At 29.6% G+C, this 27,567-nt stretch overlaps 1 protein-coding gene across 1 annotated transcript in view; it reads right to left on the minus strand.

The window, feature by feature from the left end:
- Positions 1–27,567, minus strand: part of LOC118189821 (neural-cadherin-like) — a 1,221,277-nt gene that overhangs the window by 569,497 nt on the left and 624,213 nt on the right. Inside the window, exons 4-12 of the mRNA XM_085823084.1 lie at positions 22,969–23,215; positions 22,648–22,864; positions 20,713–20,824; positions 18,987–19,379; positions 15,102–15,340; positions 10,767–10,892; positions 6,757–7,095; positions 2,675–2,865; positions 475–664 (exon numbers count right to left, since the gene is read on the minus strand). Coding sequence (XP_085679210.1) covers positions 475–664; positions 2,675–2,865; positions 6,757–7,095; positions 10,767–10,892; positions 15,102–15,340; positions 18,987–19,379; positions 20,713–20,824; positions 22,648–22,864; positions 22,969–23,215 — 2,054 coding nt within the window. The remainder of the gene's footprint in view (positions 1–474; positions 665–2,674; positions 2,866–6,756; positions 7,096–10,766; positions 10,893–15,101; positions 15,341–18,986; positions 19,380–20,712; positions 20,825–22,647; positions 22,865–22,968; positions 23,216–27,567) is intronic.

The raw sequence follows: 27,567 nt of genomic DNA on the forward strand, positions 1-27,567 counted from the left end.
AATACAAGCTACACGAAAGAATACCATATACTGTTTAATATCATTTACTTTGTTGCTCTGTTCAGCGTGGGTGTAGGGCTGCATAACATGGCTCAACATCATAGCAAGTATAATGTCTTTGCAGTCTGGGGGCACTTAACATACTATCAAGCTGAAAGACCATCTATAGTCTGGTAATTAGACAAGTGGGATAATAGACCTTTGGATCTGTCCTCGAAGATGTTTGCCATCAAAACTGAAATGGAACTGAGAAAACTAATACTGATACTGTCGCTTATGAGGTGTGTAAGACCTTTGCCATGATGAATTCATGGATCTGAAAATGCTTTTTTAGAAAAATAAATATCTTTATATTGCTTTTTTGAAAAGGACTGAACAGCATCTTAAAATTGTAAATTATACTTTTATAACTTGGCTACATAATTTGTATTTATCCTCTAAAATATGCAATATATTTATTAAAAAAAAACTTACCTCTACTCTGACTGTCAGATTGTATTGTTGGATTCTTTCATAGTCAAGAGGGTAATTGACTTGAATGTCAGCCCAGGTGTCACCATTTGAGGTCCTCTGGTCCAAATAAAAGGTGTCTTTTTTGTTTGTTTGCTCAGTGCTGCCCTTCATTAATGTATAAAATACTGTAGGATTATCTGGGATTCCGGATCTAAAAAAAAATTGAAAAGAAATTATATGTAGGTATTTCTTTTTTCTTGCTTTTTTTGGGGGGGAGAACATAACATATCCATTTATAATGAGAAAAAAATTTCAGTTTTGATATCATAATGTAAGGTTATAAAAATTCATATCTGTAATATGAAAAATGATAAATGCTAGACAAGGGATTCTTAACCAGTGGTACACAAAGAAACAAAGTATTTTTAGCTATTAAATTACAAAAATCTCGTGAAGAAAAAGAACAACTGATATAAATTTCCTGTGATCGAACTCTAACAAAACAACTTATTTCAAAAATAACACACTTGTTAACTTTTGAGTGAACCTGAAAAAAAAAAAAAAAAAAAAAAAAGAATTTATAGGTGTTTTTAATAAAGCTATTAAATTTTTATTGCCTTTTTGCACAATCTACATGTGTGAACAAGGATTTTCTTCCATGTTTTATTTGAAAAATAAATACAAAACAAAATGAAAAACTAAAAAAAAAAAAAAATTGCAGTTAAAGCTAAGTGAAATAAGACCAGACATAAAGAAACTGATATGCCTTAAACAGGCACAAAATTTTAGAATTAAAGTATTATAACTTAAATTTTGATAATTAAAATGGTAACCGATTTTTAAGCTAATACTTTTTATGTGTGCATATTTAATATGAATAGCCAATAGGTTGTGCACATGCCAAAAAAAAATATATTTTTTAAAATTTCTATTGAAAAACTGAAAAATAATCATTGTAAAATGTAGTGGTGGTACTAAAGTTTTTCAAGTTTTGTTTAGACGGTATGTGTCAAAAGGCTGAGAACTGCTGGACAATGTTTCATAGCCTAACAACATATATTTTCAATATATTATGACCCACCTGCATTTAGTTGCAATTTTTTATAACCTGCATGCATCTAGTTTTTCTTGGGAGGGAGGTATGGAAAAAAGGAATTCAAAGAAGAAAATAATGTAGTTGGGAAGTAATGATAAATAAGTCTAAACCACTATTACAAATTAACTGATAACCATAAATTAACAATTAGTTTTTAATTACCTGTCACAAATTCATTGTTAATAAAATTAAACAATAAGAATAAAGCACTTTGAAACTTTACATGACCCATAAAACGTTAACCATTGGTGACTATAACCACATTTTTGGAACCATTGTGTTACATTGTTGATTGAAATTGAAACTTATAAATTGAACTATTGTTCATGAATTATTTTTGTATGATTTAGAATGCAAAACATTCTAAATACACAATTATCATATCAGGGTGATATTAGAAAATATCACCATGTGTTGTTAAGGGAAATTACTTAGTGTCGCCCCCTTTTTAATTATCAGTTTGTATGGTTTTCTATTCTAAATAATTTATTGTGTGTTAGTTATAGCTGATTTAGAAAGTGAACTTAAATTTCAATTAATTTTAAGATGAACAGATAATGCAAAGGCATCTTTTGCTTTAGGCACCTAATCTATTAATGTGATCTGCCATGATTAATTAGTCAGTCAATGATAAAAGGGATACGTATTTGAAGAAATTAATTTACATAATAAAAATTTAAAAAATTGCTATACTATGTATTTATATTTTAAAAAAATATTTTTAAAACATTACAAAATATGTGTTTCATATCTATATACTTAGCATAATAAAATCATGTCTTATTTTTATGAATATAAATGTTTGAAAACTGCATCTGGGAAAATTTAATAAAAACAGTGATAATTTTTTATTAAAATATTCAAATAATGTAAAAATATTATTCTATTAATATTTTGCATTAAATGGAGGATTGTACTTGTTTAAAAGCAATGCATGACTATGTTCAAGAAGAGGTATTGAAAAGCAAAGCAATACATGAAAAATACGTTCTAAAGTTTTGATATTTTCATATTAAATATTTTAATTTTTAAAGTTTCAGACCATTAAAATTAAATTTTAGATATATTCTTTTAAAGATTTGTCATTATTAATACTAATCAAATTTTCAAATGATTTATACATACCTAGCTTTTATTGAAGCTACAACTTGTCCAACCATATAATTTTCTTTTATAAAAATAGGTCCATAAACTGGTTGATCCCATATGGGTGGATTATTGGCACGATCAACAACATCAATGATTACTTCTACTGTGGCCCTGTGTTGAGGCATGCCTTTATCTAGGGCTATGGCACGAAGGTGATATTGATCTCTCTGAAATATTAGATAAAGATATTAATCTGGAGACCAATAATTCCTTAATGCATTTTCAAATTGTTATAAAATGTCTTGTTTCTGTTTTTTTTTTTTTAATTTTTTTTTAAATTTCATGGTTTTGATGTATGTTTTAAGTTTTAGTAATATGATGTATGTTTTAAGTTTTAGTAATTATTATTTAGTTTTAATAATAATTCTGTATAAAATTATTTCTAGACACAAGTAATTGGTTCAATTTTTTTTTTTTTTTTTTTTAAGTAATTGCTTCAATTTTTGTTTTGAACTTAGATGTAATGTTAAGAGACATTTTTCAGAAACAAAAAATGCTTTTTAAAAGACTACTGTATTTCCCAATTGAAATTCCTTTAAAAAAACAATATGTTTCTTTTAAAATTCTAATTTAAAATTTTAAAGGCTTTAATAAGAACTAATAATTAAAAAATTCTTTAATTGAAATTTTATCTCAGATACTGAGTTTTATTAAAAAAAAAAAAAAAAAAAGCTTTAACATTTTAGTTTTGTAATATTTTAGTTTTAATATCTGTTTAAAATGTGTTAACCCAAGTGCATATGTTGTTGTCGTTTTTGAAATTTTAATACTAAAAGATATAAATAATATTTCATAATGCTACTTTCGGAGAGGAGTGGCAAGTATGTTTGGTATGTTAACTGAAATCTTGTATAGTTAATTATCTTATGTTATACATTTCACTTCTAATTTGTATTTATTCGAAGAACATATTAATTCTCCATTTTTAGTGAGATGAATATTTTAATGACTTGTGAATAATAATTTACATTTTTAAGTACAAAATTATGACTATATGTGTTTTTCCCATTATTAAAAAATAAACTCTCTATAATTTGAAAACTATTCAGTTGCTAATTACATTCACAATAATTTCAGACAGTCATTTCTAGAATGTTTTTAATTGTTCCTGTATATATAAATATATTTCATTTAGATATTAGGTATTTTTAAAATTTTATATTTCATTTAAATGCATCTCCACTATTTTATATATGAATATTTTTGTTTTCACTTTCCTATTGGTTGGATTAATGAAGTTGTGTTTGGTGGCAGAAAAACTACTACTACTAGAATACAAGCTGTTAAATCGGTCAATGAGTTGGATTTTTTTTTAAAGTGTTTCAAGATTTTTTTATGTGATTTCCAAATTACTGGTAAAGATGATTCTGAAATTTCTTTCAGTGCTCTTAGGGTTTTGCAATAATATACTGTAAGCAATGGTTTTAATTTAAAGTCTTCATTAGGATTATTACTCAGGAGAAGTGTTAATCTTTTGCAACTTTACATTCTAAATAAGACCAGCAATATTGATACCACATGCAATTTTGGGAAATCTCAATTCTACCACATAATAATGAAACAGCGTTAAGCAGAGCAGCGTTAAGTGAAATTCTATTGTACATGAACATTATGTTTTGCAACTGATTCTAGTATAAATTGTATATGTTTATTTGTCAGAGGAACTCTTTTTTTTTTTTTTTTTTTTAATTCATTTTGAATTTTAAAAAAGCATTTTGTGTGTAGCATATTCAGAATGCTGCAATTAAATTCTTGAATTTTTTTTAATAGGCAAAAAGAGTAAAAACAAAAACTGCAGTTTGCATTTTTGTGAATTATATTTTGTTTACATCTGATTAAGTCAGGATTTAATACACGTGAGAAATTATAAGCATATGTACTGCATATGTTTTCATAACAGAAATATTAGAAAGATTAAAATAATTTGCATCATATAACTTGCATATTCATAAACATTTTTAGCTAGAATATGTTTCTAAAATTAGTACTCATATACAGAAAAATCGTATAGGGGTAGGAATACAGTTGCTATTGATGAAATATGATTTTTTTTAAAATGTACTTTTTAATGTATCTCTGAAATGATCTTATGATGACATTCCTGATGATGAGCATGAAAAGCATGAATGCATAATCATATATCTTTAAGTGGAATATAAAATTTAATATATAAATCTTAAAATCAGGTATCTAAATTAATTCTGCTGCAGTTAAAATTATTGATACTTTTAATGAAGTGTAATACTTTTTAAAAATATTGGATTAAAATATTAATTCTATTGAGAAATAAACAATTAAATAACTATCTTTTTCTTGTGGATTATACAATTTGATTGCATATATGAGGAGTACATTTTTAAAAATTGCAATATATCTGCCACTGTTTACTTCATAATTATGTCAATATGAGTTTTCTCAAAGCATAGAAAACTCATATTGACATGTTAAATACATCTGAATAGTTGCTAGCTTTTTAATGTATGAATTTTTTTTTATTATAGTCAAAAGTCTTTAATCTGGATTCGTCGGGACTTTGGCGATTCCGGATTATCGGTTTTTCCGGATTATAGATCATCAGTTTAAATCTGGTAGGATGGCATGCAGAAATTATAAAATTAAAAATATGAAACCATAATTTATGAAATAATGAGCAATTATGATCTAAAGGGTATAAAAATTTAAAAAAAAAAAAAAAAATCTTTACATTTATTTGCATACTTTATTAAACATTTCTTTCAACACGCGCATGCATAAAGCATACATTACACATAGTCGAAATTAGAAAATTGCAATCAGAAAACTATTTGATGTGCATTTATGATATTTATAATGACGAGGAATTTGATTTAAATCATATCAAAGACGGAGTACATCGAGATGAAATACTACATTTAGTAAGGAATTATAAGCTGAATAAAATAAAAACATCTGTTCTGAAGATAAGGATAGTGCTGACAAATCAACTTCCAATTCATTGCGTGCCGTGTCGCCCCCCCCCCCCACAGAGCAACGTGAAATTTATAAACATATTTCTGAATTATTAGAGAATCAAAGGATATGCCTTTATCCATTTTTTCGAGCAATTCTATTTTTTGTTTGATGGATATCGAAACATGCTTTCGCTTTGTAGATCCTTTGGCAGCTCCAGCATCGGAAGTTCTATTTGACATAATTGAAAGTTCAAGCTTACTTTTATAAAATTGCTCTAACAGTCTGCGAAAAATAATAAGCTGAATCCAATTAGAAGATTAAGGAACAACACAATCTGCAACATTAACTGAAATAGATAATTAGATAATTTTAGCTTAGCTTATACCGTCTGTTATACATTAAATGTTCATGCGTAGACGCATATGCGCATGCATAAAGGTATTATGTGCATGCATTTATGCGCTGACGCATGCACAGAAAGTTTGTAGCTTTGAGGTCTAGATTATAGATCATTCCGGATTAAAGACTTTTGACTGTATTACTTTATTATTTCACTTTATGTAAAACTTAAAATTATGAATATAAAGGTAAATAGAGGGGGAAAATTACAAATATCTTCACCGTTTGTAAAATTATCTTTCAGGGTTATTCTATAAGCAAAGCCATTTTGAAAACAAAATTGAAGTAATAATGTACTCTTAGAAATAAATTAATTCATAAGGATGAAATATTTCCATATATGTTTCTGTTCTGTGGAATTGACTTCATAAATCATGAAAATAGCTTGGTATAATTTAATAATACATTTTCATTTTTAAATTCTAATTGTTCATTTAAAAAAAATTTTACATTTGACAGCAATTATTAGGTTTATTCTTTTCTGTGTTTGGAGATTGAATGAATTCAATATTAACACATAAATTGAAAATAATTATTACACTTGAAGCCATTATTCGTACAAAGAAACTGTGAATGATGAAAATTTTAACAAGAGCAAAGATTTTCAATACAATAATGAAACTTCACGCATTGGTATAAAAAATTTAAATGACCAACTATCAAAATCTTAATTAGTTCAAAAATGATAAATTGTTAATAACTATATAAATATCTAATATTTTACTTACATCTAATGCTTTTTTTAAGCTAATCCATCCTGAATCTGGATTTATTTCAAAGTAATCTAGATCAGTCGGATCATATGGAGCTGTGAGATTGTACACTATAGCACCATTATTGTCAGCATCTTCATCTGATGCTGAAACTCTTAAAATGTTTGTTCCTTTTGGTGTATCTTGTTTTACATTTTCTCTGTATTCTTGTCTATCAAACAGAGGGGGATTGTCATTAATGTCTGTAATTTCTACTTTAAATGAACACACTCCTTCAAGTGGAGGATTTCCACGATCTGTGGCTTTAACTGTTACGCTTACAAAACGACCATCATCTCCTTCTCTGTCAAATACCTGCAAAATAATAATAACAATAATAAAATGCTTTGGAAAATAGTAATAATTTATATGAGTTATAAAATCAAAATTAAATACTTTGTAATATGAATCATATTTTGAAAATATCTCATTGTAATATGGCATATTTGTAAACTTTTCCTGGGATCAGATACAAGGGGGAAATTTTTCATAGCTTCACAATAGATAGAAGTTTAAAAAAAATCTTATTCTAGTTTGCTTTCTGTAATTAAAATATAGGTATGCTTTTTTTTAATGTGTCTGATACAATCAGCCGCCTCCAACTATACATGCAAGCTCATCGCCATCAAAAGTGCTCCTGGAGATTTATCTCTCTAAAGAAGACCAGAGTTCCAAGGGCATCATCATCTTCTCTGACTGCAGATCAGCATTGCAAGCGATCCAGAAGAGCAAATGTCAACTCAGTCATCATATCATTGAGCTCACAAACAAAATCATTGCTGCCCAAAGATCCTGCATCTTACAATCCATACCGGCTCATGTAAATATTTGTGATAATGAGAAGACCGATGAGCTTGCAAAGGCATCCCCTGATTCTTCTTAGCCATCCAACTACCTAACCCTCGTTGATGCCAATGCAGTTGCCAGCCAAAGACTAATCGGTCAAGTTAAAGGAAACTCCATCACGGGATGAGGATTTCTACAGACGGACAATGTAGTTACACCAACATTTGTCCTCATTGCCCAGATAACATCCCACTGTCTCGCCATCACATCTTCAGCTGCCCAGCAATCCAGGCCAGACTGTTTAACATCGGCATTGAAGACCCAGTGGACCTGCTTTATACTGATAGAGCTGCCGAGATTGCAAAAGCTGTCTTTGACAGCTTCGAAGCTATATAATTGCACTTTGTCATAGACATGACATCATCATCATGACAATCAGTGGTATTAAAACATTAGCAATTTGTAATTAATCAACTCTTTTTTTAGCAGTTCATAATTAAAGCATTGAGGAGGTGAGATTGATCATCTCATTTCTTTAAATCGGAAAAGATCCTTTATTATTGGAATGAATATCAAATAACAATTGAATTTTACAAATAACTAATTCACAATTAATAATTTCTTTAAAAAAAATCTGATGTGTACACTACATGACTTCCTTGTACGGAATATTAAATTACACACATTTTTTTCTTGCATTTCATTTAAACTTATTGGATTGAATTAAATCTACTTTGCTGACAGCGCATAAACCACAATAGAATAAATGCATTCTTTAAAATTCACTCTAGTATTTGTTTACCATAGCGACACTCTGGCGCTAGATTCACTTAACAGTATTAATAATTATATAACAATTAACTTATATAATAATTATATAATGGAAACTACATTAACTGTTATATAATCCAATAATTGTATAACAGTTAACTTATATATTTCATTCATATTATAACTCATAATGCACAAAATTTATATCATTTAAAGAATAGAATTATCTAATCGTTGCCACATGTTCTATTCAAATACTATAATAAAGCTAGAATGACGTATAAAAGAAATTAAGCAAACAAAACAAAAAAGAAACAGTTTTTCACAGATGATTGAGTATTTCTCATTTAGTTAATTCAGTTCTCACTTTGTGAGAGGGCAAAAATACATAAAAACTCAAAATATCTATATTAAAAATTACGAAGTAAATCTTAAACACTTATTTCCTTGAAAAAATTCTAGAAAGAATTAAGCATGATTTAATTGGCAATAATAAATGAATGCGTTATCTTTGTTGTTGCGAAGCTAAGTTTCTCCAGATTGGCAACAAATCCACTAGTCTCCTGTTTCAAATGTAAACATCAATGGCCGCCATAAAAAAAAAAGGCTTAGCGGCACTTAGACAACTTTAAAATTGTTGATAATTCCAAAAATATTGCATACAGATTTACTAAAGGCATAAAAACCTTAACCGGAAGATAAAAACAACATAATACAATCATTTTTAAAGCAAAAAATGTTCAATTTACAAACGTATAAGAGTAAAGAAACGGAGATCACTGAGCCGGGTAACAGAGTGGATATATATATAAATTTTTTTGTGAATAAATTTAATCTCTTTCATATTTAGCAAATGCTTAATTTATTTGGTTCTAATAAATGTTTGAGTTTATTTGTTATATTTTTGTTTGTTTAAAAATGTAGTTTCTCAGGCACCACATGTCTATTTGTACCACAAATGGTGAAGATTACCAATTAAATGTTAACCAAGTATATCATATTATATGCATTAAATTCTGTTATGTAAAAGAACATTTTTGTTGACTTAAATTCTTCTTTTTCTGTAATTCAACATATGATTTTCGTTAATGACTTAATAAAAATTTATTTGGTGAGTGACTTCTGCTTAATATTAATGATAATTAGTGAATGCTGCATTTTCTACCGTGAATGATATTGCCTAATTAATCCTCTTTATCTGCCATCTTGAATCCTCCATATTTCCTAATTACATAGTATTTTTCTAAAACAAAAAGCTTTCACTTAATTTAGAGGTACTTTTAACATTGTAATACTGATCTTATATAATTGTAACATAGTGAAAACTGTATTATAGTGTTGTTTATTAAAAAATACATTTATTTGTTACATGTATCATTTATTTTTTTTATATTTATGTAGTATTATTCAGTTTTATTAATAAAATGTCACTCTTTTTTATTTCAGTTTGCTTTATAATATTAGCCTATCAAATCCCTTTCAGACCCACTTTATGTCATTTTGTGGTTTGGGTTAAAATAATGAAATAGTTGATTGTGTGGGATAGCTTAATATTTTAATTCAGTGTCCCACTTCAAGATATGTAAGAAATGTAAATGTATACATAGGATGTGTTAGATATCAAAAATTACACTAAATACTTTTGTATGAGAATAGTAAAATAGTATGGCAATAATAAATTATTTAATTTTATAAAATGGATATATAGTTAGATACAAATATATTTTATGTGAAATTAAATTGTTTTCTGAATTATACATCAGTTCTCAGATTTAAAAAAATAAATAAGCAAATTATTTTATTCATACAAAAAACAGTATCATTGTGTTTGAATGTTTTAAGAATACTTGTGCAATTTCATTTAGAAAAAAAGAGCTGTAAAAATGCAGCTGTTGCTGAGTTTGATAAAATATCATGAAAATATAATAATTTGCTTTAGGTGATAATTATCAGAAAAAAATTTATCATATGCAACTTTAAGTATTATTACACCTTTAATTATTACTCCTCGTGTGTTATGAATTGTGTCAATGAAATATACGTAAGGAACGATAGTTTCTTTTATCAGTTTTTTATCTGAAGTAAGCAAAAGTTCTTGAAATCATTCAAGATACATATAAGTATTACAAAATGCTTATCATTTTGTGAATTACAGTTTACTTAAATAACTGAAATATTATACTCATTGTACACTCCTGTAATGTATATATATCTGAAAAGTTAGATAAAATTAATTTTCAATTAGAAAGGTGATAAAATACTTTTCATTTAAAAAGAGTTTAATTTTTTTTTCAATTATTTTCTAAGATGATATTGGGTTTAAGATAAATTAATTTCAATCACAGTTAATTTAGCATAAAAAAAACTTTATCATTATTTTGAAAAGAAAAAATTTACTTTTCAGTGTTATTAAGGGAATGTATTCTTACCTTATTTGTACGTATATCTCCTGTAATTTCATCAACTATGAACTTTGTTCCCTTTTGGTTTGGCTGTTGAACTATGGAATACCGTACTTGACCATTATGTCCTTTATCATTATCAATTGCTTTAACCTGAAAAAAATTTGCATTATATAACATACCATTTCAATTATGTTCTGCACATTCACAGAACAATATTACAGTCACATAACATTATCAGTCTCTGAAGAGGATTTTGAAATATTTACCAAGATTATAAATTCATTTTAAGGGATCCCACTCTTCTAGAGCCTTCCAATCACAAATGTCTACACCTTGTCTAGGCTTCAAACCTACACCCAATGATGTGAGCAGTAAAACTCTACTAATTGTCATTTTTCCAAAGCAGCTTTTTCAAAGTATAATTGACTAAATAATTTCAATGAAAATATGTAGAATTAGCTATTCATGACGAGAATTGAGATTTGTGGTTCCTAAATACAGTTAATTAGGTATTTATATGTGTATAGAATATGTATGATGTAGGTGATTCTATAATAAATTTTATTTCATGGGTTTTTAAATATTAATGGCCATTATATATTAGTGAGTTTAATCTGGTTGATGAAAAAATTATTAATAATTTCATATCTGTATGTAACTATTTAAAGCTTTTAAAAGAACATGAAATATTTGATCTTTTATCCATTTCTACGTCACATATATGTTGGGTTCTTGTATAATGCATATTTCTCCAATAGAGCCCTAATCTTTAAATTAGCTTGTCATCATCTTGCTAAATGTATTGGCAATCTTTTATATCTTTGTGGTATATTTATCATGCAAATTTCAGCAGAATGGAAATAAAGTTACCTACAATACATATCAAATGGTACAATAAATGTATTTTAATAATAATTTTCCATTTTTAATGCCACAATGTAATATTATATATGGTTTCCTTTTACCACATTGTTAGATTTGCATGTTACACAAATTATCTTTTAATTTTTAAAATGGTAGTGGTATTAGCTAATGTATAAAGTTATTACAATTAGAAGATCAGAACTGGTGAAGAATATTTTTAGATCTAATGTATTTTTTAAAATTTTAATTTAGTTCAATGTATAGCCCTTGGGATTAAAAAAAAAAGGGTTTTAAAATGGTTTGTTCCCTTTTGTTTAAGCGAGGGGGAGAAGGATATGGATTTTAAAAATACATGTGTAGTGGGCTCTATTGAAATATTTACATTTTTCAATTTATCACAATAACTGTCAAAGTAAATGAAACTTAAATTTGAATTAGCTTAATGCATTATGTATAGGATTAAAAAATCAATTTCAAAATAACTTCTCTCATATTTTTTGGGAGGGGAGAAGCAGCATGGATTTTCAAAACACAAACATAGCTGACTTTACAGAGTGCCAGCAATATCTTCGAAGTTATGTGGTAGATGGGATTTCATAAGTCAGGATCTGACTTTCCATATAAGCACATATGAATTTCAGTTAAATACACCAAAGGCTCAAAGCACTTGTCTAGGAGTAAAGTTTGTAATCAAGAATGTAGTTTTCATGTATATCAATACAAAATAGTATTAAAATAAATGTGATGTGAAACAGAATAATTTCTATACCAATGGTTTCATAAAATTTAATAAACCTGTCTGACGACTCAATGACATTTTTATCAGATAAAATTCCTTCATATCAAGCTAATATTTTTCTATTCCTTGCCTTGCATCTAGAATGTTTTTTTCATTACTACTTATAGCCTTATGTTCTTAAAAATTTGTAATCCCCTATCAGCTAGTCTGAGACCTCTCAATCTTATAACTGTCATATGTTTTTCTGGTGGATCTGGGTCTGGCGTATTCATTTCTTGAGTGAATGATTTGGTCACACACACATACAGAGGCTGTTCACACATTTTTTAGACGATGTATATTGTATTCACAAAAGTAAATTACATAAAACTCTTGTGTTTTAAATGTTCTGTTTGACATCCCTTATTCTGAACTATCTTTTGACACCGCAATTTCCAGGATAATAATGCCTTTTGAAGTGGCAGAAGAGGTATTCTATCCCATTCCTCCCGAACAGCTTTCCAGAGTCCTGTTAGGGTTTGGGGATAACGTTTGGATAATGCAGTTTTTAAAAGTCCGAAAGTACAAAAATCCATAGGTGACACATCGGGAGATTTAGTAGGGATATCAGTGAAGGGTATAGCCTTGATACCAGTTTTTTGTTCCATTTCTTTTAGGAAATTTACAGTGGATTTTGATGTGTGACTGCTAGCTTTGTCCTGATGGAGTCTCGCAGATTGATATGGGTAAAGTGATGGTATTTCATTCAGAAAAATTGGCGATAAAATATGTTCCTGATAGTATTTGGAGTTAATCTTGACATTTTTTTGCACTCTCTTTATTTTTAACTTGCCATTATAAGAAAAACCAGCAACCCTTAGAAAAACTTTCTTTCGATTCTATGTACTTAAATTTTTTCCTTCCCTTTTATGATAATAAAAGTAATTTTTTTGTTACAATTTTTTTTGTTACTCTTTTTTTGTTACAATCATTTAAATACACCCATGCTTCATCTATTGTAACAATTGTTTTCCATTTTTCTTTGGATAAGTGTTCCTCATATAGAATTCTGCAACGTGTCCTGCGTTGGATATGCTTTGGAAGAAGACGATGCACATTGCGTTTTTCCGCTTTCTTAAGGTTTAAATCAACGTTTATCATTTTGTTTACAGTGGACACCGAGCATTTTAATGATTTTGCAACTGTCCTTTGACTGGGGGGATTTTCTTTTAACATTAAACAACGTACCTTTGCAATAGTCGAAGACGTCCATTTTTCCCTTGGATAGTTGTTTGGAATTTTTGTCCCACTTGAGGCTCTAATTTGACGTTTTTTTCCTTTCTTGTTGATGATATTACCTCTCGACACTTTAGATATCACAAAACCATGACTCTCACATCGTTTTTGGATAATGGAGTATGCATATTTCTCTTCGGAAAGAGCGTAAATGTAGCCTTCGAACCACTGCTTTGTTAAATTCGCCATTTTGAATAAAAACAAAACTTTCAAGCCACAGACAATAATTTTGACTTTTAAAAACATAGTACAAATGCAATTACTTCTTTTGCAGCAAATGATTTTTTTATTACCGCTTACTAAAATAGTCTAAAAAATGTGCGAACAGCCTCTGTCTATATAAGCTCATTGATTGTCAGCTATCTCACTGACATCACCATTGTCAGCTTCCAAATCTATTTGTGTGGCAAATTGGCAACTTCTCCCCCCCCTCTTTAATTTCATTCCAAAATTTTCTAGTGAAAACAAACAACATCCCCCCCAAATAAACATGAGAAATAACAGGGGCATAAATTGTTCCTTTTGTTTATGGTTCTGCAAGTGTGATTTCATTCATGTGATTTCGTTGATAGTATTTATGTCTCCTATCCATGGCACATTTATTTTATTTATAGCGAGTGTTAAATGCTATCCTTTCTTGAATTATTTATTAACACATCAGTGAGGTAAGAATGTATTCTAGTAAATTTTATCTATCTTTGCTGAGAGATACTTATTTATAGGCTCTCCGATGACATTAAAAGAGAGAGAGGTCTTAAATTAGAGAAAAATCCTTTAATGTGATGAATTAGTGAATTAACCCATTAGAAATTTATCTGTTGGTGAATAGTGGCCTCATAACAGCCACAAGTCTTGAGAAATTTATTTAGGATTATCATAATCTTTTAAACTGGGAACACTATGTACTATTTAATATTTTCATTTAAAATTAATGCATGAAATACACGTTCTTATGTATGCAATACTTCTTATTTGCAAAATGAATCATGTAAATTTTAAAAGCTGAATAGATCACAGTAGTCAATTCTTTGAAATTAATCTGACTGTCTGATCTATTTAACTTTTAAAATGCATAAATCATCAGCACTAATATTTGGAAGAGAGGTACATCATTATCAAATATAAAATTAGGCAAAAAGCAATCTTAGAGTGATTCAAGTTTTTTAGAAAAAACTATTGATTTCCAGTGAGATGCATATAAGGCCCCTTTTCTTCAAAGAGCAAAAATATTCTTCAATATAATAAATTTTCATAAAATATTCTTCAATATAATATAATATTTTGTTTCCCGAATAAGAGGCACTCCATGCCTGTATTTGACATATTGATATTGTGGGGTATACAATATCAATATATCAAATAGCACTGTATTTTTTATACAACTTCTGCATGTTTACAATCATCTTATAAAACAATAACATAATAATATCAAGCAATACAATATAATATGAAAACAGTAAGTAATGTTTATAGAATTTTACTTTGATGACTTGTGTACCACTTGGCGCTCCTTCTTCCACTTGAGGAGCATATGTACTGCATTCTTCAAAAAGTGGCTTATTGTCATTCACATCTGTTATAAATACCACAACAAGGGCTGTACTGGTATGAGTCGTCAAGGCACCGTTTTTGCAACAAGCACCATCATCACGGGCTGTTACATTAAGCTCATACTTATCTTTATCCAGTTGAATATGACCACTAATAAGTCGTATGACACCTGCAAAATAAGGCATTTCATGATGTCAAATCAGTTCATATAAAATTGTATTCATAAAGAAAAGTTCATACTAATCTAAAATAAAATTTTTAAAGTTCATCATTATTCTGCTTTTACCAGAAATGAGGCCAGTGCAGCCGTACCCAGTGCCCCCCTAAAAAAAATGCATTTTTTAATAATGAGTTTAAATCTTGTGTACTGTTCTAGAAAATAAGATGATTAGAAAGAGTATATATTTATATATATTATTGAACTCAAATAAACTAGAAGTTCTCTCTGTGTGTAAATGTGTAAAATAAAGAAAACTGTAAAATAGTAACAAGAAATCCAAATGCACATTTTTCCACTTCATATTTCTAGAATGTGTGTCATATTTCTTCAAAAACGCTTTAAAATTTCATTTAAATCAAATAGCAAGATAACATCTTATGAAATATGCTTTTTTATTGTTTGTTTTTGTTTTGTTTATCATAAACAGACTTCCAAAGTGCACAAGTTTGATTTGCCGACCAAGTATTGTGCATCATGTGGCATTCTGTGATATTTGCCTGTATTCTGATCGGAGCGTTATCTCTGATCATTTAATATTAATTGTAGTTTTATTAATCACACATTTTTCGTTCGTTCATGACCTTTTGGTTTCTAAACTATGAATAATTACATAAATTCAATGGTTTGCTTATCATTAAACCGGAAAATTGTAAACCCTAGAACTGGATTGCTTAGTGCTGCCCTCTATTGAATACAATAAATACTACCCAATTCAAATAAAGTTATTTTACAAAAACTTATGTGCAGTAAAAATCCGTTCCTGTTCTGGGTCGCTGTAGCATCATATCATCTATTAAGAACATACATATAAGATTTTATGGTTTTCCAACTTAGAGCTTTTAACAAACGGCACAGTGGTCTCTCAATAAAAATCATTAAATCAACGTTGGTAACAATGATGATGCATATTTTTAACATAGCAACAATTTTGAAACATATTTGAGTTCTTAAAACTTTTCAGATTACTTTTTTTAATTTGTTACTGGCATAAAAATGATTAAATGCTATAAATATCAAAAATGGCATACCAATCGACCTTGATGAAAAAATATGCAGAAATGAAAGTTCAATAGTAATTTATTTTTTTAGTCTATATAGATATACGATTAATAATAGTTACATGCTTTTAAATGTTATGAATGTCCAGGCATTCGAATGCTTAGATATTCATACGTATTTCTGGGGAAATGGACGCCTTGATGTCTCCAGAGCCCTAGTTAAATAGTGTGGAATAGCCGTGGAAAAATTGATAGTGTTGTTCAATAGAGGTATTTTTTAAGATTTTCTCCCAACAAACACTTGCCTTAGCTGGTAAGCTATATTGTCCAGAATCGACAACAAATACGTTATTTTCGAATTTTTTAAATTTTTCTAAACTTAACAATTTATGCAGTGGCTCCCTTCAGATAAAAGGAATTGACGCCTTCATTTTTTAAGACTTTGATAGGGATTAAGCCCTAAATCTTATGTTCTCCATGTCACTGTTGTAACTACTAAACTATCGGAAGCATTGACCTTGAGAACCTAATTATTATAGTCTATTGCCCCTAGCATTCACTTTCCTTGTTCTTATGAGGAATTTGCAGGATAATTTTGAAGCCCAGGCTTGTGCACTTAGACGGTAATCACACCTTATTAAAAGAGCTGCTATTTTTAATTCCTTTATAGTCATCAGTGGGCCAAATCTTCATTAATTGCCATAATATCGACAGAAGACGACCAATCAAGTTTACGATGCAATACGTATGCGAACTGCCGCTGGCTTCACTTGTACTGAACACGTAAAAGCACAATCGCATATGTGCTAGTGCACTGATGCAAACAAGATTAAGGATAGGAAGACGCTCTTTCATCAATTATGTAAAACATGAGCTTTTAGCGCTGCTAAGCATGAGTTAACCAACGTATCCAGATAACATGGCTTGCTACCGGTGCGGACCCAATGAGACCAGCTGTTACAATTCCATCACGTCATTTCAGATGTACGAAAAATCTTCGAGCCTACAAATGTATATGTCAGGATGTTAAAAGCTAGCATGGGATAAGCTTTAAAAGTTACCCAGAATATCAAACAATAGGGAAAGATAGCTTTTAAAGAAAATCAGAAGACTTTCCAGCCAAACTTCAAATAAAGATCTTCAGCAGAGGTAAAAGAAAAGCTTCCTACAACAGTACCTGTAAGACAGGGATTTCTACGTACAGGGAGGTCAGAAATCGGATGTAACTTTCAATGAAATTAAACCTCAGCGTGAAAAATCCCTTAAAAAAACGATAAAAAGTCTAGCGCCCTCTCTCTCTCTCATATTGAGGCCTTTAAATGATAGAATTTACACAAGATTTTAAAAATAGTAGTGTTAGTTTAGTATCCTTGTTGACTTAATTTCCCTGAGCTGGTGCTAGTGCGCATAAGCAAATGGCGAGTCGGTGTTAGAGCCGGTGCTAAGCTTTTTGCTGCTTGGTTCCTTCATGAATTCTAAAATTTTGCCTCCTGATGCAGTTGCAATGACTGGCTGCGGTCGGTGTTAAAATGCTGAGGAAGTCACATTAGACTAGCGGTTCTCAATCTTTTGACTAACGCGTACCATCTAAACAAAAATTGAAAACCTTTTAATACCACCATTACATTTTACAATGCCTGCCTTTCAACTTATCAATAGAAATATTTAAAAAAAAAATTGCCATTTGCACAACCTTTTGGCTATTTGTATTAAATATGCACATAAAATATTAGATTAAAAATTGGTTATCATTTTAATTATCGAAATTTATGTTATACTAAAATTCTAAAACTTAGTGTGAGAATTAGTTAATTCTGTGCAAAATTTTATTGTGAATAGTTCTAAAATTTAGTGTGAAATTTGGGGCTGTTTAAGAGATATCACTTTCTTTATGTCTGGTCTTATTTTACTTAGCTTTAACCGTAAATTAGGATCCACTTTTAAATTTGTTCTGTATGTATTTTTCAAATATAATATGGAAGAAAATCCTTGTTCACACATATAGATTGTGCAAAAAAGCGATAAAAATTTGATAGTTTTATTTGAAATGCGTTCTTTTTTTTTTTTTTTTTTTTTTCCTTGCAGCAAAAAGTTAACAAGTGTGTTATTTTTGAAATTTTCAGTTAAGAATTCGATCGCAGAAAATTTCTATCAGTTGTTCTTTTTCTCCTGGACATTTTTTAAATTTGATTGCCGAAATTACTTTGTTTCATTGCGTACCACTTTTTTTTTTTTTTTCTTCTTCTTCTTCTTCTTCTTTTGCGTACCACCAATCGAGAATCACTGCATTAGACTACTGCATTTTGTGAAAAATGATTATCCATGGTCTCTCCATACAAAAGTTTTACCTTCGTCAAGTATTGCTGTAAAGATTGTACGCTAAGGAATAAAACGGATTTAAGATTTCTTCTATTCGCGAAAGTTGATAAATAAATTATATAAGTTATTCTTTTTTCTCATACTTTTTAAATTATATTTAATCAACCTTATGAATTCAATAGTTCATCTGATCTCGGTTGCTTTAATCCTTTTTTAAATTAAAAAAAAAAAAACTTAAGTATTCCATAAAATAATAAATTAAATGAATAAACACTCACCTGTTCTTTCTTCTATCTGGAACATTCCTGATACAGTTCCCCCTCCAACAAATCCGAAGTAGATGTTATCACCATCTTTATCACTGGCTACCACTGTTGTAACGAGTGTATTTGGACCCGCATTTTCATCCACGTTCGGTGTATACACATCTTGACTAAATTTCGGCGGTTCGTCATTTTTATTTTCTGTATAAATGCGTACTGTTGCTGTTCCTGTCAAAGGGGGATCCCCCCTGTCAGTTGCTCGGACAGTGAGAACATAAGTGTTGTTGATGTCAGCATCCAACCGTTTGTTGGAGTAGATTATACCCTTATTGTCGATAGTAAAGTCATCTTTATCTAGAGAATATTCAATCTCTGCGTTCTTGTTTTGATCCATATCACTTGCAGAAACTAAATTGAAATGAAAAATGTAAGTACAATATTTTTTTACTTGTTTATATTGAAGAAAACGTAAGTTATAACATTTATATTTATAATAAATGTATATAATTTATTCAGTTGATCTAATATAAATAAAATTATGTTTAATATGGTTTTATAAGCAAATACGGGGGGAAAATTAATATTTGTAATAAATGAATTCATACGTAAACAAGCTATTCAAAACAGTCCTGTAAAATCATGAATTAATTAACTGCTATATTTTCGTATAACTAATAATTACATATATTTTTGTTTTATGTATTGTTACAAATGCAGTCAGATTGAAAGTTCAATTAAAGTTCTGATAAGACTATTATCACAACTCATATTAATACAAAGAGTCTTAGGTAATATGTTTCTGCTTTAAGAAAATCATTGAGAAAAAAAATTAAACTAATCGAAAATAGAAATTTTCTAGCGTATATTTTATATGCAGTGTGTTCGAATAAAATGGCTAAGGGCTTTTCTTTATCAATAATCATTTTGCTCATGTATTTCAAATTACAAAATTTCATAAAATAAGCTGCAGAATTATATGAAGGCAATCTCAAAGCTGTGGGTGGGAAGAATTTTGTTAAAAAAATACAAATAACAATACATATATATTTTTAAAAAAATCTACTTTTCTCATGATTTTCATAAAATAAAAATTTCTAATTAGTGATATGCTATGATTAATATTTAGTTAAATCAACTGAAAATATTCCATGCTTTTAAATAGAAAATTCACGCAGTTTATTTCAGTCCGAATTTGCTAACTTAAATCATATTTCATGTAAATTACCGATTTGAATTTAGGACTTTAAGAACACGTTTGACAAATGCGTCAAAACTAAAATTTGCTAAGTTTTGCTCATACGATATCAATTATTTTTCTTTTAGTTGAAAAAGCAATCCGTGTTTAATTCCTATCTCTGGCTCCTGAAAATGCGTAGAAAGCCTGTGTCTTCAAATTTGGTTTCCAAATGTGGAAGTTTTATTTTGCTTTGTTTCTAATTAATGACAGTGTTATGATTAATTAGAATTTTTCTTCAAAGTTCTCCATACAAAATGCCCCTCCCAGGTATGAGTGAATGTTTTTATTTTAAGAAACTTTGCCAATGGAAGTCATTATGTGTATGTAGAAGAAATGCTTATGGGTTTTAAAAATTATTCTTTGTAATTATTTAAATGTATATGCTATACATAAGTGAAAAAGCTATTGAATAAAAAAAAAAGTAATGAACTGTACAGTAAACTTAATTGTTTCAATTATAGAAAATTGGGACATTTTAAAATGTCAAAATTGTATATTCATTACCTTGTAAAATAGACGTTCCGACTGCAACATCCTCATCGACATTATGTGCCTGGTAATCAGGAAGTTCAAATCTTGGAGCGTTATCGTTGACATCTGTGACTTTTATCGTAAGCTGAAAGAAAAATATAAATGGTTTTACATATATATAAAGCGCAGTCATGAACGTGACTCTTTTTCCTTCTATTTCGTTTATGTAACTCCTTTATATTTATGTAAATACGTGTATTATTTCATGTGGTTTAGTCGTAAAGCTTTCATATGCGTCAGCTTTTTTTTTTAAACTTTCTAAGCTCATTTCCCACGTATGATAAGAACATAATTCCCCTTATTTTGTAATTAAAATTTGTAATTCTTTGTTTATCATAATTAATCACTGCTGCTGCACAAATAAGCTAAATATTTGAAATAGTTTCGACCAACCGGTAGTTCGATCAGACAACTATCAGACTCAATTCAGATTAGAATTTTTGAGTGAGAAAAATTCACAGAATTTTACATTTTATTTAATCAAGAGTCTGTAGAGAACCTATGGTGTCCTTCCAAATCAATTCCTCAACAGAAAATTTCGCGAAAGTAGAGGGTGAGCGGTAAGATACAGGGGCCAATAAAAATTAAACAAATAGATTGTGAATAAAGGATCCTTTTCGCTTTTTCTATCCTGTTGCAGAGAAAGAATGCTTTTTATTCCCTTGATGAGATAGTGAGCCACGGAGGCCCGCCTAAGGAACGAAGGTGCGATTAAGAAAGACTTTGATGCGGTAGCTTTACAAAAAGGGCTTGATTTGGAGCATGGCGTCAATTACAGTTTAAATGGTCCTTAGACTCTTACTAATTATTTCTTTTAGAAACAGTCTATCGGTGCGTGAAAATAATCGAAGACCTTCTCTGTTGAATGAGTAGGGAAAATACATTACTCGTCTTGTCTTAGGGCGACGTGGAGAAATATATTAGGTGCTTAAATTTAATTGGAACATGGCTATAATTGGTTCAGAAAAGGTTGTGGCTGACCAATTAAGTTCAGGTGAGGCTTGGCTGCGTCACGAGATGTCGTTTAAATAATAATTAGGTCTGGAGTTTAATAGGGAATATTTTGTCGTAAAAAAGGCTTTGGAAAGGGTTAACTTTTGACCCTTTTTTTTTTTTTTTTTTTATTATTATTATTTGGATGAAGAGCTTAGCGAAAATGAAGAAAGGGAAAAAAGGGAGTGAAAATGTGGATAATAATATTAGCAATTTTTTTTTTAGCTGGAGAAAGAACATTTTATTGGACATAACTTGGAAAGACAGAATGATAGAAGTTTCTTTCCTACACTGATGGAATGTTCCAGTTTTACAGACATTTAAGAAATAACTGAGAGCTAGAAGTCCTTGTCCTTCACTGATTATCAATTTGACACCGATCAGGTTGACAGACATTTAAGAAATGACTGAGTTATAAAAGTTCCTGCCCTACATTGATGAAGCGGCCCAGTTTTACAGATGTTTAAGAAATAACTGAGCGATAAAGGTTCCTGACCTACAGTAATGAAGTGGTCCAGTTTTGTACACGTTTAAGAAATAACTGAGCGGTAAATGTTCCTGCCCTATACTGATGAAGTGGTCAAGTTTTACAGAATTTTAAGAAACGACTGAGTAATAAAGATCCCTATATGAATATTTACATAACTATTACTATGTGTTTATCTATTTACGACATGCAGGTAAAGAATTTTAAACTGTGCTAACCGAACCTGGACTGTTACAGTTTGCTGCGGTAATTATTGCACTACTTTTATATAAAATTCTCTACACAACAAAAGAGGTATATATTTAAGACGATATTTTCAAAACAAAACAAAAAAGTTACATGCAAGAAATGAATACTTAATTATTGCTTATCAAATAATGTTACATAAATGATACAAAAAAAACACATTTTAAAAATTTGATTAATACCTCGACTGAAGTTGAGAAACCTCCCGAATCTTCTGTTGCAGTGACAATTAAAGAATAGGATTTAGGTTGCCGAAGATCTTCGTAATCCAGATCTTTAGCGAGTTTCACAACTCCAGTTGTCGGACCAATATTAAAAGTTCCTGCTCCTTTACCTTGAGCCCTTAAGGTGTACCTTATTTCTCTATCGGCAAAGGATTTGGCTTTCACTTCTATGATACTAAAAAAGATTATGAAAAGAAATTATACAGATATGCAAATGCTACAAATAGAATCGAAATGCTGTTGAGAAGTAACATGTAAAATTAAGAATAAAATATTTACTCTGAATCTTTTCTTTGATTTTCTGGTATAGTGGCTTCATATTTTTGCATGTAAAACTGTGGTGGACGTTTGCCACCCATAATAGATAGTCTTTCTTCTCCAGTGGATTGGTGTTGCCTGTCTTCCGTCATCCCGTTGTGATCTTCGGCTTTCACATATAAGACGTATTCTTTGTCCAACATAAAAGGATCACTACCTAAAGTTCGAACTTCGCCGGATCTTTCATCTACTTCAAATCGGCCTCCAGCTGTAATATTAAAAATTCTCTAATTAATAATTCTTCAAAGTCTTTTGACAAATTTCAGCATGAATGACATTAAGCAATATATTTACTTTCTTGGTACGATGTAAAAAGGAAGTATCGCGAAAAGTTTCGGGTATCATATTTCAACCAAAATATCCATTCTGACCGCTATCGAAAGCAATTCAACGATGCTTTTGCATGACATCTGTAGGTAAGGGCAGAATAAAGGACGTTTTTCCCCCAAAAAAATTATAAAAAATGAATTCCGAAGAGATTTTTTCGTGGCGTCCGTCCGTCCGTACGTGCGTATCTCGCATAACACAAAAACGAATAGCCTCAGAAAGTTGAAATTTTGTATAAAGAACTGCTATAACATATAGATGTGCACCTCCCATTTTGGTTCCAAACGGACACACCAAAAATATAAATATATGTATCACCTATTAGCGCTATTTATCTCTTTTTTAATGCACTCCCTCTATATATTATCTCCGCTTTATATATATATATCTACTTTGTTACTCGGCTCAGTTTCTTTATTCTTATATGTCCGTAAATTGCGCATTTTTTGTTTTAAAAATGATTGAATTATGTTTTTCTTATCTTCCGGTTAAGGTTTTTATGCCTTAACCTGCATGCAATAATTGTGGAATTATCAACAGTTTAAAAGTGTTTTAAGTGCGGCTAAGCCTAATTTCTGTTTAGATGGCAGCCATATTTGTTTACATTTGAAATTATCAGAATAGTGGATTTGTTGCCAATCTAAAGAACTTCGCAACAACAAAGTCTTCTTAATGTCTTAATGAACTTAATGTCTTCTTTTATGATTGCGAATTAAATTATACTTAATTCATTCTGGAATTATCATTTAACCTATTATCTTGTTTTTGCGTAGAAACTGTAATTTTAATTACAAAAATTGTTTTTTTTAATTGTTTTAACTGCACTTGGTGTTTTTTTTTTTTTTTTTTTTTTTTTTTTTTTATAAATTTTTAAAGAAAATATGTAGAATTTTAGCCTTGCCGCGAAATGAGAACCGAATTAATTATTAGCGCATACGCATTAGGTAAGCGGCGCTGATTCGTCTGCGAAAAACTGTTCCTTTTTTTATTTGTTTAATTGTTTTTACACATCGTGTAGTATTTGAATAGAATATGTGGTAATTCTTCAGTAATTTTTGTACTCTCTCAGTTATAAAATGAATGAAATGTAACGCTCGCTATGGTAAATAAATATAGTGAACTTTAAAGAATTTTTATTCTGTTGTGGTTTATGCGCTACAGACGAAGTATATTTAATTCAAAATTCGGTAACTGTTAATTAAGTATGTTTCAATGAAATGCAGGAAAATTGAGTATAATTTAATATTCCGTACAAGGAAGTCATAAGGTGTACACATCAGATATTTTTAAAAAGCAATTCAAGCAATCATAGTGTGCTAAGAAAATGTAAAGTAATTCAGCGTTATGTATTTAATAATTATCCTCTTTACTTAAATAAAATCATGCGCTGGGAAGGACCAATAATTTTCTTCCCATTTCATGAATTCTCGTACATGTGAGCCGTCATTGTCAAAAGCCAAAGATACTTTTCTGCTTAAAAACACCCCAATGTGAAATTTTAAATAAAAAAAAAAAAAAAAAAATCATAGTGATTGAATTATTTATAAATTTGTCTTTTCGGTTCTGGATTCGTTATAAAGATGATACTTTAGTGCTTTTTGGTAGTAAAAAAGACAATTTTAAAAAAAATTTTACCTGCTATAAATTCAGTTGATCCAGTCTTCCGATTCACTTTTAAAACTTAATTTGAAGTTTTTCATTTCTTTTCTTACTATTTTCATGATTATTTGCAATGAGTCTGGTTTCAGCACTACTATTTACTATAAATTGTTTCTTTTTGTTTAATCTACGCCAACCTATTAATGTTGCTTTTTTTTTTTTTTTTCCGGGGGGGTTGCCTAATTTTAAATGTATTTCAAACTAGACAGATTTTTAATGTTATGCTAATAAATTTCTTACCGAAATTATTAAATGCTTTATATTTCCGATATTAAGATTAAAACTTATTGTAACAGGGTACTTTTCCGTTTTGCCGGCGCAAACGATAAGTCGCCAATAATGGTACAACTGATGCCAAACGGAATCTCTTCGCTGGTAACATTTTACTCCCCATTTTCAAAACAAGTCGCACCCATTTTTTATCAGATTGATTGCTTCTTTTAATACTGGCATACAATTACATAGAATTTTTACAAGATAGTTAAATTTTATGCCCTAAGACGATTCGCGGTAATTAAGTCAATTAGAATGCAATCACACCGCTCACCCGAAAGCGAAAAGGCAAAATCAAGAATTAAATTCATCCATTCTAATGAGAATGCACTAGCGAAGTAAAACACTACGGTTTTACATAATTTCTGAGTAAGCTATTCGTACGAATTAAAATAATTCTTGCATTTAAGCTTGTATTCCAAATTAAAATTTAACTTGAAATTACTCAGAGAATTAGATTTTTGTAGTATAGTTTACGTGAGATGAGATCACTTGGGGTCACGTGATACGAACCGGTGAATCAGGATGTTGAACCATGAAAACATAGTAAATTCTTAAATTAATGTCTTTTTACAAATTTATTGTCTTCATTTATTGGCATTTTACAAAATTTTAACCAAATGTTTATGCCTTCAGAATAAAAAATTCTTAGAACTAACATTCGTTAAAATTTTTTATGTGTATACTGTATGTTGTCGCCAACAAAGTCTGCTTGGCGAGATTAGCGCCGGCGAAACGGAAAAGGACCGGTAACGGTAAACAAGTTTTGTTTTATACAACAATTTCTTTTGAGAAATTTGTCACAATTCATTAGTGATTAAAAATTTTTCTTTTCATGTGCTCAAGTTGCAAACAAGAGATTATTAAATTATTAGATTTAATAACCGTATGCTGCCTATTCTATGCCGTGCTTCGCTTATCCTTATGATATGTTAATAGTTAAAGTTTAGAGATTAGAAAATACCTGAGAGCTCAGAATTCTAGCTTTATGAGCTTGCTTCAAGTCATAACATTTAATTTTACACAACTAGCTTCACAAAGCTTTCCGAGTTGAAAAGCCTTTGACAGAAGTCTTTCAACTCCAGATGAGCACTCGTTTAATTCTCGCAATGATTCCTGGCATTGGCCGACCAGCGGCCAAACATTAATGAACACTGGTAGCCAAACATTCTGAACACTGGTGGTTCAACATGGGTTCAATTGCAGGTGAACGAGCTGATTGCTTGCATGGGCGTTTTCATGATTTTCCCCACGAGTCAATTTCCTTTACAAAGTCCTGCACGAAGGCATCCGTCTCCTTAGGCAGATAACCCTAGGCTGCTTTGCCATTATCAAATAAACTAAACTAAGCCTACTTGCCAATGCTTTTGAAGAAATGCTCAATGTATGTCTCTTAAATTTACACCTATCTTAAGTTGAATATAACTTAATTCCAAAATTTATTAGCGGTGTTTCTCGAGCTATCTTTCGTTGGTAGTCTTCCATGTTTTCAGTAAAGCAAAGAATCCTTCTTATTTTATAAAATTATCATTAATCAAATTGCGCTTAAATTTTTTGGATAAAATATCTAATTTAACTGGGTTTCTATTTTGTAAAATTTTAAAATAAGTTTCAGTCTTAGCAGATGTCCCCTTTTTTTATCATCGCATATCCCTAATACTGCTCTACACTTTGAGCAATAGTTTCTATTCACAACCTAAGACATAATTTATATGGCTACAATTATTTAGATAGATATAATTTATTTGACTTTTCTGTCTGTCGACGATTTCCAGAATATTGTTCCATGCTTTTCGAAATACCAAGCCCTATGGAACAACGTCAGGAAAAAGGAATAAGAGTAAGTAAATTATTAATAATTTAAAAATAAAATAGTTAATGATTATTAAATTAACTAAAAAATTGTTTCATCGCTATTAATAATTAATTTTTATTAATAACTATTAATAATTAGTTTGTATTAATAATTATCAATTACATAATTAATTTTTATTACATACCTGATAATTCTTATTCAGTTAATTCATAATTGATTTATTATTATTTATTAAAATAATGAAATAATTAAAGATTAAAGTAATTAAATAATATGTAAAGAGATAAATTAAAATTTAATAAGCGATTTTTAATACAATTTTATAGCTAAAAATAAAATTTTCGAGACCAAATTTGTACTGCAATTGTTGTTCAGTTGCATAAAAGAAGTGCCGGAGCCTTCTTATTTAGGGCTCCGGTGCACTCCGGCTAGAATTAGAATTTATCCCGAAACTAAGAAGTACCGGAACCGAGTTCCGGTGGGCT

The sequence above is a fragment of the Stegodyphus dumicola genome, chromosome 1 (genome assembly GCF_044657685.1).
Source record: "Stegodyphus dumicola isolate Sdum_Otavi_A_Nest chromosome 1, ASM4465768v1".
Taxonomy (NCBI): Eukaryota; Metazoa; Arthropoda; class Arachnida; order Araneae; family Eresidae; genus Stegodyphus; species Stegodyphus dumicola.